Source organism: Rhipicephalus microplus, chromosome 10, assembly GCF_043290135.1.
Source record: "Rhipicephalus microplus isolate Deutch F79 chromosome 10, USDA_Rmic, whole genome shotgun sequence".
NCBI classification, from domain to species: Eukaryota; Metazoa; Arthropoda; class Arachnida; order Ixodida; family Ixodidae; genus Rhipicephalus; species Rhipicephalus microplus.
Genome location: NC_134709.1, coordinates 1,552,730 through 1,566,353, shown reverse-complemented (window position 1 = coordinate 1,566,353; position 13,624 = coordinate 1,552,730). Strand labels below are relative to the sequence as shown.

The window sequence follows — 13,624 nt, the reverse complement described above, 5'->3', positions numbered from 1 at the left end:
GCTCTGATGGAGGAAATGTTCGACACTGTAACTCAGTTGCAAAACATCTGTCTATATTTGCAGATAAACTCAAACATGAAAATGTTCCAACGCAAGTGTTGGGTCTCGCTAGAAAAAGCATATGCGCTTGAAGTACCCGCACTGGTATATTGGTGGTGACTGCGTGAACCAAGAGATGCGCTCAAAATGACTGCATCTTTTGCAGATCACGTTTAGCAGTACGTGACAGTAACAAAACACGACCGCGATCAGTGCCCTCAGATGTGCTTAACCAAACATGCCAAGAACGTGTGCCTGGAACATGTGGCAACGATTTGCACTGGCTCTTCTTAAACTGACGGAATGTTTCTAGCTCGTCTGCATTTGCACACAGAAGCTTGACATTCTTGAGCTTCACGCTCATTTGAGCCACCATTTGGGATGCTGACATAATCACAGCTGAGCTTGCCGCTCTGAGGTTGTGGAGCATAGCCTGATGCTTTAGTAGGCCACCAACGCCGTCACAAGAGTTCTTGCCATGTCCTGTGGCCGAAAAAATCCACTTTGTTGATATATGATCTTTCTGACACAACTCGAACAACTGGTACTTGTTTTTGAAGTGACTGCATGCACCATCGGAAACATAAGTAACATGCGTGTCAGGCTTAAGTTGTTCCTTCATATAGTTGTGGATTATTTGTAGAGCAAAACAGGCATGCGCAGCATCATGGCACGTGTCATCACTGATGACGGCAAAACTTTGAATTGATTGCTTCCTTGTGACGACACACGTGAATATAGACACCTGTCTTTTGTGCCAGTGATACGACTGTACCTCATTCGATAAAATGGCTGTCCGATTTTCGGCGAAATCAAAGTGAAAAATGCAAGATTCTTTTTCTTGGTTCTGTTTCGCCTGGCGTATTGCTGATTCTTGAATGTATCTTATGTAATCATGGGTAATCCACTTCACGAACCATAGACTTAGCTCTCGCAGAAAAGCACTTGCCTGGGCTGTTTTTTTTTTTTACTAGATCGCCATTTTCCCGTACTGCATTAGCTACCTCGATATCTTCAGGGATTACTAAACATGTGACTGTCAGAGCGCCCTCCTCGGCACAATAGTCGCAGTGGCCTAAAGAACAATCACTTGTAGGGGAGCTGCAAAGACATAGTTCTTTCAAGAAGTCCGCCGTGTAGGCACCATCGGTGACCTCTTGTAGGGCAGAAACACACTCCGTGGCATTAGCACAGTATATACAAGGCACACTTTTTGGTGTGGTGTAAGAAGAGCCCACTTCGGCCTCAGTGAATAAAACTTTGAGAGCCCAATAGACGTGTTCGGATTAGTTTCTCTAAAGAGACGGTGAGCCTCTCGCACCGAACGGGTCATAAACCTTTTCGAAACAAGCTCCTTTTTTCCGTCAATGATAACAGATACATCTTCTTTGTTGGGACTCTGCCGAGAGCAGCTGTACTCATCTTTGGAGTAGTAAGCCATAGCTGCCTGGACGTCCATTGGTTCAGTCGTGTCCTGTTTACCGCATTTGGTGCTAACCATATCCCGTGTTTTGTGCGCCAGCGTCGGGATCTGTATATCATGTAAGCTGACAAGTTTGGCATAAGCGCTTGGAGTTTTCGGCGCTCTATATCGCTCGGCAACAATGTCAACAAACGCATGCGCTCTTGATAAGAAGAACAGACTTCATAGGCTTGCTTGAAGTTCTTGAACCACTGGGCACACACACTCCATTTTAGATCTGATGGTTGAAAGTGGCGGTTACACACGTTACGGTGGCATTTCACGGTTACTGTAGCATTGCTGCTAAGTTGTCTTGGCTCTGCATGAACTTTGCTATTTTGCGCATGCAGCTTCTCCAGTCGCATATGTTCTAAAACTTGCTCTAAAGCGTGTTCTTCAGTCCAATGCGGCAGTTTTCGTGCCCCAAATGATAAAAATTTGTTATGAATCATTTATGAACTCATTCAACATTCAATTCTCTTACCCAACGTGTTGCAAACACATGGCCATCACAGCAGCTCCATCTGTGTGCCAGTAATGGAGAGGCGCCACAGATTAGAACACTCAGTGCTTTACGTATAAGAGTGAATTCAGATACTGTAGAATATCGTGTTCAAAATAGTTACTCCTATCTGCTGAAACAGCTTTTCTTCACCAAATGCGGTCACGTTTACTCGCGTTTGAAGCTCATTGCCGCTTTTCCGTTCCGATTTCTAAATTTCTGAACTTATCAGCGCATTCTCGAAAATCTCTGATTTGTACCACGAATATGGTCGCTAAAAACAAAATAATGCAACATGTTTTTCTATATTACTGTATGATGGCCTTCTGTTGTCTGTTTACGAGATTTTAAGAAAAATCGAAGACGGTTTTTTTTTATTATTCAAATTTCAGTGGAGTACACTTTTGCCAATATGAGAACTTTGAGGCAATATATAAAAATTTACATTTGCCCTACGGCAGCAATAATGTGTGTCCCTAATGAACACACTATATCCTTAAAACGTGTCAAGTTTGAAAATGCTGCTTGCATTACTTTTGGAGAAAAAAAAGGAGAATACGTAACTTATTTTAAACTGTCGCAAAATTAGACATTTTTAAAAGCTATTTTCTTAAAGTCTAGAAACTTGAAACCGTATGAATTCATTCTTCATTAGACATGCATTTCAGGTAAAAAATATCTTCCCTGAAACAAAAATATTTGTTTTTTTTATAGCATCTGCAATTTTCGAAAATGACAGGTGATACAATTGGTGCCTTCGTGCTGGTGAAGTTTGATCTTTTTTTTTCTCTTAAGTTATGCCGTTAATCATAAAACGAATTTGACTTTCGGGCTACCTGGTGAGAGGTGCACGAAATATAATACACTCAATGAAATCTAAAATATCAACTTTTGGACCCATGTCAATCTCTCGTGGAACCACCCTGCTAGCTTAACGGGAGTCGTATACAAGTCTTAATTTTCTTCGCAAGTACCATAGTTTTATCTCCGCCACCGCACAAATGTTTTCCAAATGGGTCCTCCAATTTAGATTACTGGATATTGTTACACCTAAATGTTTTATTTCATTGACGGTAGACAAGCGGATGAACATAGAGTGTAATTGGAATGGAAGACACGCTTACTTTTGTTTGCGACGCGCAAAGCAACTGTTCTAGTTTGATTTATTTCCATTTTAGATTCAGTTCACCAATTACTGACAGCATCAAGAATATCATAAAGCGTTTTTTTGGTCAGCCTAATTGTGTATTTCTTTATAAATTAGGCAGTCGTCTGCAAAAAGTCGCACCGCATAGTACTTCTATCTATGCCACATGAAATGTCATTTATGTAAGTTAAGAATAATATCGGTCCTAAAACTGAACCTTGCGGTACCCCTGAGGTAACGCTTAATGACTCAGATTTGAAGCCGTTTATTTCTACATATTGTGTTCTGCCTGTCAGGTACGCACTTATCCACTGTATTATGTTATAATTTATGCCTAGGTGTGCTAAATTATTAATTAACTCCCTGTGAGAAACCTTGTAAAAGGCTTTGGAGAAGTCGAAACATATTGCGTCAATCTGAACACTATTATTTCAGGCACACGTGAAGTCATTGACTGCTTCGATTAATTGGGTTACAGTAAATAAATTCTGCCGAAAACCATGCTGATTAGGAAAAAATGTTTTTGTGCCCTCAAGATACGCATACAGAGCTTTGGATATAATATGCTCTAAAAGCTTGCAGCATACACAGGTGAGAAAAATTGGACGGTAATTTTCCACCTTTTGTTAGTCTCTACCCTTATGCGTTGGCACAACCTTCGCCACAAGTCAGTCGTCTGGGACACGCTTTTGCTCTATTGAGGCATTATACATTATGTATAAATAGTGGGCAACCCATTCCGCATATCTTCGCAGTAAATCATTTGGTATGCCATCTGGTCCGATCGACGTTTTCACGTTCATGTTCAGTAATAATGATACGATGCCTTCATAAGTGATCTGAACGTCAGGCATAACTGACAACTGAGAAGGAAGTGGCATGGATGCATCACCATCATCAGGACAAGCAGTAAACACTGACTGGAAAAATCTGTTGTGTAGGTAAGCGATGGAAGAGCAGTCGGTCACCAATTCATCATTGACAACAAGAGAATGCACGCGTCTTGAGTGGTCTTCCTTCTGAGACAAATTCGTGAGACAAATTCGTGACGTCACGATGAAATGAGTATTTGTTTGGTCAGCTGTGATTATGTCACACCACAACGGGCGCGGGGGACGCGTTTTCAGAAAGACGCAACACTTATGGCGCGTTGCAAGCTCTCCATTCGTTCTCGTTTTTGTGCCGTGGCTTTATATATATATATTGCATTCTGCTCTTCTTCCTTCTGAAGGAAGAAGAGCAGAATGCAATAAACATGGCGTATGAGCCAGGCCACGTCACCCGTTAATCGTAGCGTCACTCACTCACTCACTCACTCACTCACTCACACACACACACACACACACACACACACACACACACACACACACACACACACACACACACACACACACACACACACACACACACACACACACACACACACACACACACACACACACACACACACACACACACACACACAAATATATATATATGTGACGTATGAAGGTAGCGATGGTTGGTAGAAGCCGAGAAGGAAGAAGTGAGAATGGAATAAACACGGGGTATGAGCCAGGCCACGTCACCCATGCATCATAGCGTCACACGGGTCGACAGGATGGAGACCTGCCTGCCCCTTCATCAGTCACTCATCATCGACAAAGTTCCCCAGAAGACACCCCGACCATACATTGACTATTGAATCATGGCCTAGAAGGACAACGACCAGCACCATGACAGAACCATCGGCTGACCTCGACATCCCCAAGTACACCGGATCAGCGGACGACGGACCCGTACAGGACTGGTTCAACCTATTCGAGGTCCACGCAGCCGCTGCATCCTGGTCGGAACGGGAGATGGTTACGAACTTCAGTGACTACGTCACCGGTGAGGCATTTAAATTTTACCTCACCCACATATTCGACAACGACGAGTCTTGGCAAAAGATAAAAGAAGAAATGATCGTCTGGTTTCAAGACAATAATGAAGATTCGATTAGAACACACACTCTCAGTGCATTCCAACTCAGCCATCGCAGTCATAAACAGCCTTCACGCATTCGAGCACAGAGCAGAAGTTTGCTATTCCCGCCAGGCGAAGTCAGTCATCTGATCATAGAAAGACATCCGAGCTGTTTTTCTGCTAGGCCCAACCTTCCACCTGGTTTCGCATCTGCACGAACATCGCCAACGCTAACCTCTTCCATGCAATACACAAATCAAGACAATATTCAAGCACCCAATGTACTTGACTCTTCATCTTGCTTACGGAAGCCATCATTTGGTTCTGTGCCAAGTAGCTCATCTGGTGCTCGTCACTCTCATCGCACCCCTCAAGATATCGCCACATACGCAACAGACCACCTGAAATATCGGCCAAATAACTTTTCAAGCCACTGCCATTCCGAAAGCGGTTGTACTTCAAGAACGCTTGGCTCAATTCTCCCGCAAAGAAACCAACATACAGAATCGAAACCACGTCAAGCCATGTTTGCGGTGATGTCATCCTCAGGAACCAGAACAACCGAAAGTCGAAGCAGTACAGAGTCACTATTGTATGCAAGTCTTGCCGATAAAAACGAAAATGTATCTACTGCTTTCCTTGACACAAATCATGCTTGCATCCCACTCGTAAATAATGCTGGTACTACCGACAGCGTCTCTTTATTCAACTACGATTACCACCCGCAATTTTCTCAACACAATTACCAAATCAAGAAAAGACAACGAATGAAAACTTCAACGGAAGCACGCTCCCAACTTGAACGACTTAAAAAATTAATAACTTTGATCCAAGGGCCATTTCGAGAAGAAAGACGTTTCCGGATGAAGGAACATCGCCACAGACGCTCTCTGCACCAGCGGTTACACAGACGACAACACCATGGAAAACGGCCATTAATACGCGGAGCTACTTCTTGCACGCCGCCAGCACACAGGCATTTAGCCGTCACCATCTCTCAAAAAACACGCATACTAGATACAATGCATCTGTCGTAGCCACGACTCAGAATCCAACGTATTAGACATCCAACCTTCCAACGTAAGGACTCCCAACCTTATTCGTTTTTCGCTACTATCCAGGCTGGATCATCATCATTTTCCAAGTCGAATGCATGGTCAAGCTCTCCAGAACGCAACAGCCAACCTCGCCCACCTGAGGTCTCCTAGATGTCACTGGACTGCCTTTCCTGTGAATGTGTTTGTGCAAGTGCATGGAACTGCCGTGTTACATGGAACTACTCTATTTTGTGATATTTTTTCCCATGATGAGACACCACTTGTTCATGCTTCATAGTTTGTAGCTCGCGCATTCTTTCGGGGGGAGGGGGAATCATGTGACGTATGAAGGTAGCGATGGTTGGTAGAAGCCGAGAAGGAAGAAGTGAGAATGGAATAAACACGGGGTATGAGCCAGGCCACGTCACCCATGCATCATAGCGTCATATATTGTAGAATCGACAGTCTTTTAGAAGCGTATGCGTCTTTTCTATTTGTTTTAAGGCAACTAAAGCCACACTCTTCATAATCTATATATATTTACTTCACTCAACAATACACAAATGAACTATGTTGGGTGTGTAGTGAATAAGAAAGACGTTGATGCCATCAGGTCAGCTATCATCAGCACAAGAAAAAGGCACGAGATCGGCGATCAAGCACCGTCATCTGGGTTCGCCTGCCTTCCTTTAGAGCTACCACCCGCTTGCTGAGTCCTTCAATAAACCCCCTTTACATTTGGTGGAGGTGCTGGGTAACTGCATCACCTACACCCTGGAACTCCGATCTCGCACCCTGCCGTCGACCATGCAAGTTGACGCTGCCCAACAGACAGCACCTCTCGCGGCTCCTACTTGCCCCGGCCCGGTTCACCAGCGAGACCCCCCGATCTTTTCGGGCGCCGATGGCCAGGACGTCGAGGACTGGCTGTCGTCCTACGAAAAAGTCAGTGGACCAAACAGGTGGGATGACGCTGCTAAGTTGAGCACCGTCAACTTTTACCTGGCTAATGTGGCGAAACTGTGGTACACAAACCACGAATCCGAGTTCGAGAACTGGGCCACTTTCAAGCAGGCAATATCCTCGGTTTTCGGTCGCCCTGCCGTGCGGAAGTTGCGCGCCGAACAACGCCTGCGCTCACGGGCACAAGAACCTGGCGAAACGTTTACCGCCTACATCGAAGATATACTCGATCTCTGCAAGCGCGTCGATGCCGCAATGAGCGAAAGTGCCAAGATCCAGCACATTATGAAAGGTGTTGATGACAACGTCTTTCAAATGCTCCTGGCGAAGTCTCCTGGCACGGTGTCTGAAGTGGTAACTCTGTGCCAGAACTTTGACGAGTTGCGACGGCAACGAACTCTCACCCGTCGTCCATTTCAGCCTAACCAACCACTCGCTGCACTGGACGTCGTACCTGACCACTCCCGCCTTCTAGCACAAATGAAAGACTTTGTGCGTGAGGAGGTCGCACGTCAGCTTTCCCTCCTGCCGTTTTGTCAGCGCCAAGAGCTCCCGCAGCAGCAGCAAGAGCAACCACCGACACCGTTAGCTCCCATGCTCCGACATGCACTTCAGGACCAGATTGCCGAGGCTATGCCAGTGCCCTTTCAGCAGCAAGTTGTCGCCGCACCTCTTACTTATGCTGACGCAGTAAAGAGGCAGCAGCCACACCAGCCCTCGCCGTTCAATGGACTGCCGCATGTCACCGCTCCTACTCAGTCTTCCGTAGCATGGGCTCCTCCCCTCGCTACCACAGCCTCGACTCAGCCGTATGCCGTGTGGGCGGCGCCCCTTACTGCAAATGCCTGGCGAACGCGCGATAACCGGCCGATCTGTTTTGCGTGCGGCGGACCTGGCCATATCTCCCGATACTGCCTTCGTCGCGTGCCCGCCTACACAGACGTCCGACCACGAAGCAACTACATGGACCGACCACGTTTTGGTTATGAAAGTTTGGATCGTCAGTCAAACACGTCTTCCCGTGACTATCCAGCAACTTCGTCTCGTCGCTCACCTTCACCCAATCGACGCTCCTTGTCACCCATGCGCCACTACGACAGCGACCATATCGTGTTTCTGCTGCAGAACGCCAAGTTATTACCGAACAGGTGAACGAGATGCTGCAACGTGGCGTCATTCAACCTACACAAAGCCCATGGGCCTCACCTGTAGTGCTCGTTAAAAAAAAGGATGGTTCCGTTCGCTTCTGCGTGGATTACCGGCGCCTCAATAAGATCACTCGAAGAGACGTGTATCCTTTACCCAGGATTGACGATGCCCTTGATACTTTACAATGTGCCGAGTTTTTTTCATCATTAGATTTGCGCTCAGGGTACTGGCAGGTCCCCCTTGCAGATGCCGATCGACCAAAAACAGCCTTCGTGACACCGGACGGTCTGTATGAGTTTAATGTCATGCCCTTCGGCCTCTGCAATGCGCCTGCCACCTTCGAGCGCATGATGGACTTGGTTCTTCGGGGTTTGAAATGGCAAATCTGTCTCTGCTATCTCGACGATATAGTCGTCTTTGCGCCAGACTTTGGAACACATCTCGAGCGCCTCAAACACGTCCTCACGTGCCTGAAGAATGCTCAGCTCCAACTCAACCTCAAGAAGTGTCACTTCGCTGCTCGGCAACTTACGATTCTCGGGCACGTCGTATCAAAGGACGGTATACTTCCAGACCCGGCTAAGTTACGTGCTGTCGCCGACTTCCCCAAACCAACGACTATGAAGCAGTTACGGAGCTTCGTGGGGTTATGCTCCTACTTTCGCCGGTTCGTGCGCAACTTCGCCTCTATCATTGCGCCTGTGACCAAACTTATAGGCAGCACCACTGATATTTCGTCATGGTCTTCTGAGTGTGACCAAGCCTTCTGTACCCTTCGTCGTCTCCTCACTTCGCCACCAATACTGCGTCACTACGATCCTACGGCAGCAACTGAGGTCCACACCGACGCCAGTGGTGTCGGCCTCGGTGCGGCTCTCGCGCAACGCAAGCATGGATTCGCCGAGTATGTCGTCGCCTACGCCAGCAGAACTCTTACCAAGGCTGAATCAAACTACAGCGTCACCGAGAAGGAATGCTTGGCGATCGTTTGGGCGCTTGTCAAGTTCCGCCCATACCTTTATGGCCGTGCTTTTGATGTAGTAACGGACCACCACGCATTATGCTGGTTATCTTCGCTTAAGGACCCATCGGGTCGTCTTGCCCGTTGGGCTCTTCGGCTTCAAGAATATGACATTCGCGTGGTATAGCGTTCCGGCCACAAGCATGCCGATGCTGATGCACTGTCACGATCTCCCCTATCCCCGGACATCGCATCTGTTTCCTCGGACAACACGTTGTCAGCGCTTGACGAGGACACCATCTCTTCTGCACAACGCAATGACCCATGGATTGCTTCGCTTCTTGACGCGTTATCCGAGGCACCGACACTTCCAACCACTCGAACCCTGCGCCGCCAGGCTCCGCACTTCAGTATTCGGGATGGCCTTTTGTACCGGCGCAACTATTCAGCAGATGGTAGGAAATGGCTACTAGTCATTCCCCGAACGCTGCGCTCTACCATCTGCGCGTCGTTTCATTACGACCCGCAATGTGCTCACGCCGGTGTTTTCAAGACCTACGAGCGCCTACGAAAAAGGTATTACTGGCGCGGAATGTTTACCTTCGTCCGCCAGTTCATTCGCGGCTGCCACGAATGTCAGCGGCGGAAAAGCCCGCCACATCCTGCAACAGGTTCATTGCAGCCACTTCCATGCCCAGACCGCCCATTCGACCGAGTAGGAATTGACCTCTACGGACCACTACCATTAACAACGGCAGGCAACCGATGGGCTATCGTGGCAGTGGATCATCTAACACGGTACGCTGAAACTGCTGCTCTCCCCACAGCTGCAGCACAAGACGTCGCAACTTTCATACTCAATCGTTTTGTGCTTCGTCATGGTCCTCCTCGAGAACTCCTCAGTGACCGAGGGCGTGTTTTCCTCTCCGATGTAATACAAGCACTTCTTCAACAGTTCCATGTGGTTCACCGGAAGAGTACAGCCTACCACCCACAGACGAACGGCTTGACTGAGCGGTTTAATCATACTCTGGGGGACATGCTCGCTACGCATGTCGCTTCTGATCAAACAAACTGGGACCTCGTTCTCCCATTTGTTACATACGCGTATAACACCGCTACGCAAGTCACTACCGGGTTTTCCCCATTTTAGATGCGGAAGCATCTTATACTCGCGCCTTGTAGTGCGCCGTCCGCGCCGTCCGCACCGCTTCTGAAACATTCGGCAGCTGACGCGCGCGCATGCGCCGTCGCGCCGTCGACCATCTGTGCCGCGCGCGCTTCTCCTTCGAGAACATTCGACAGCTCACAGCGCATGCGCCGTCGCGCCGTCGCCATCTGTGCCGCGCGCGCGCTTCTCCTTCGAGAACATTCAACAGCTGACAGTGCATGCGCCGTAGCGCTGTATATATACTCAAGGTCGGCGCTCGCTCGCTCAGTTGCCGCTCGTCGGTTGGTTTGTACGGCGCGTCGACGTCCAAGGTCGCGGTGAAATGAATTCCAACGAATCCACAAACACAATGATCGACGTCCCTTCGACCAGCGCCGTCCTTTCGCATACGTGTGTACGTGTTCACTCATTTAACACCCCCTCCTACAACCACGTTAACCAATTTAGCCATCGACCCAAGTAAGTCGCAATTTAACACCCCATTTCACAACCACGTTAACCAATTTAGCCATCGACCCAAGTAAGTCGCACTTTAACACCCCGTTAACGAATTATATGCTCTGCATCCTCCTCAGTGTTCCCCCGAGGGAAGCTGCGGGCAATTTTTTTTCTCCTGTACGGTCGCGAACCATCACACACCATCGACACTTTACTGCCATACTCGCCAGATCCCTCCGAATACAAGCCTGTCTCGGAAGCCGCTCATTACGCAGAAGAGTGCCGCAAGCTAGCCAAGCGGCTTACTACATCCGACCAACAGCGCCAGAAGGAGATCCATGACGACGACCATCGTTCTGCACCAACGTTCATTCCTGGAGCACTTTTATGGCTTCATGTACCGCGCTGCGCCCCTGGTGTATCACCCAAGCTACTCTCCAATTATCATGGTCCCTACCGCGTGGTCGAGCGTACTTCACCCGTGAACTACGTCATTGAACCCCTCACGCCACCGAGCGACCGTCGTCGGCGTGGACGTGATATCGTTCACGTAAACCGTCTGAAGCCGTACTTTGACCCGCTTGTCCCCACGTGTTAGATCGCCAGGATGGCTTCAACTTTTTCGCCGGGGGTAATTGTAGTGAATAAGAAAGACGTTGATACCATCAGGTCAGCTATCATCAGCACAAGAAAAAGGCACGAGATCGGTGATCAAGCACCGCCACCTGGGTTCGCCTGCCTTCCTTTAGAGCTACCACCCGCTTGCTGAGTCCTTCAATAAACCCCTTTACAGGTGTAACAAAAATGTTTATTAAAATATATAAATGGTCAAGTGCACGTGACGTTTTACAGACAAGTGAAAGTACCGAACCGTCAAGGTTTTAAGGTGTTCAGCTTCCGCTTTTCGGCAACTTTCTTTTGGACAAGTTGATCGTTTTTAAGTTTACAATAGTTTTTCAGCAGAATGTTGGTTGCAGCACTAAGTAGGTGTTGTAGCACTAATCCTGGGCTGTGACCGCTATGACATTCATCCAAATGGCTGACCTCCATCAAGAGGTTGCACGTCAGCGAAAAAAGGACTTGCTTTTGATTGGGGAGTGCATGAAAGACAGTAGAATACTTGTGACTTCGTAGTTTGTCCAACATTATTTCGGCGGTCATAACAGCATTCACCACTGCAGGTTGGGGAAACTTAAGTCCTCCACGACTCATGCTCTCTATTACTTCTGCGTTTTCCAACACGATGTCCTCTTCTTCCACTAAGTTTATTCTGCACGTAGTGCATGACAGCTTCTTAAGTGCCGCATGGGCACAATAGCCTGCGACGTATGTTATGGCAGGAAGATTAGGGGCCTTCATTTCAATGTCCTTAGCATTCACTTCAATTTTGAATTTCTGCAAAATGGCCTCATCAAATTTGATTGGAGGCGTTTCCGCGTCCATCTCTGGCAACTTCAGGGCACTCTGTAGACGAAGCTTGCGTTCGGATTCATATATCTGCCTAATGGAGACATGGTATTGAGACCTGGAAAGTGGTCGATACTTGCCAAATCTTTCCTCCAAACAGTCTGTCTGGAACTTGCCCAGGAGTACATAGTCAAATTCAAGGTCTTCGAGGCAATATGCGACAAGCTTGATCGATGTCTCTGTAGTGAGTCGAAAAGCACTGTGGGTCTCCCGTGTGAGAATTCCGTTATCGAACTTCAATTGTTCCCACACGTCAAGCCACTGCATGATGCTTCGAAGGAATTCCACTTGTGGGTACAATGTTTGCGTGATGGGAGTCTGCAGAATATCGCGAAGCCGTCGTCCTTTGTTGGGAGACTTAACATTATTAATCTTCCACCACGTTTCTACAATCCTTATGAACTCTGCAGTTCCAGGTGTGTGCTGCAAGTCATAGCACTGGTCATATGTTTCTAAAGCAGCTGTCGTGGATGGATTAAACACTTTCAGGGCAAGTTTAACATTCTGCCTCTCCATGCAGGAAGGATTGAGAGCTTTTATTGTGAGCATTGGAGCAGCCTTCACAAGTTGATCTTGTTCCCTTGAGTGAAGATCCCGGAGGGTCTTGAAGGATGCTGTGAGAATTTTCGGGCTGCCATGCAGATCCAGAAGAGAAAGAAAAAACATGCATGTGCCACTGTTCTTTTGATTAATCCAATCGTTACGAACACATTTTAACAGGTGAACGGGATCAACAACAACAAAAAAAGAGGTTGTGTCGGATCTGATGGGTGCGGGTAGGAGCTGCTGACTTTTGATGAATTTCCAAAAAGAGACATTGTTCTGCGATTTATAGAATTGTTATCCGTGATAACAGCAATGACGCGAAGACCAACTTTTTCAAGCTCACTTATGATGCTCCGGAGGACAGTGTGAAGCTTTTCAGCGTTGATTTTATCAACTGGCAAAATATGAACAACACTTTTTTGAGCTGAAAGAAGGCTTTGCATCATGAATACATGTGCTGTCTTGGCTGCATTCGAAGTGTTACTGGTAACGCCGACGATTGTGTCACCTTTGTAATCTAAATACGGTTGTATATGCATTTCATCCATCATGAGTACCACAGTTTTTTCATGATCCTTCATTGCAGTCACGAGTTTCTTCGCATACAACAAGAATGAAACATCCTGTTGTTCAGCTCCTGGATTCACAACATGAGAATTGCATACACATCTGATTGTTGACTCATGCGGCAGTTTGAGACCTCCGTAGTTCCTCAAGTATCTATAGGCTTGAGGAGAGATGGTAAATAGGAGGCTCGAAAATACTAGCAAGTCTGAAGAGTACAGGGTGACTTGC

At 47.3% G+C, this 13,624-nt stretch overlaps 3 protein-coding genes across 5 annotated transcripts in view; 1 reads left to right on the top strand and 2 right to left on the bottom strand.

Moving 5' to 3' along the window:
* LOC119180620 (chymotrypsinogen A-like) overlaps positions 1–13,624 on the top strand; it is a 174,184-nt gene that overhangs the window by 25,988 nt on the left and 134,572 nt on the right. The window lies entirely within an intron of this gene.
* LOC119167675 (tetraspanin-33) overlaps positions 1–13,624 on the bottom strand; it is a 61,664-nt gene that overhangs the window by 43,858 nt on the left and 4,182 nt on the right. The gene's annotated exons all lie outside the window — the stretch shown is intronic.
* LOC119180650 (uncharacterized) lies at positions 11,603–13,156 on the bottom strand. Its single transcript, XM_037431763.2, has one exon. It carries the CDS (start codon positions 12,947–12,949, stop codon positions 11,690–11,692), a length of 1,260 nt encoding a protein of 419 aa, XP_037287660.2. The 5' UTR covers positions 12,950–13,156; the 3' UTR covers positions 11,603–11,689.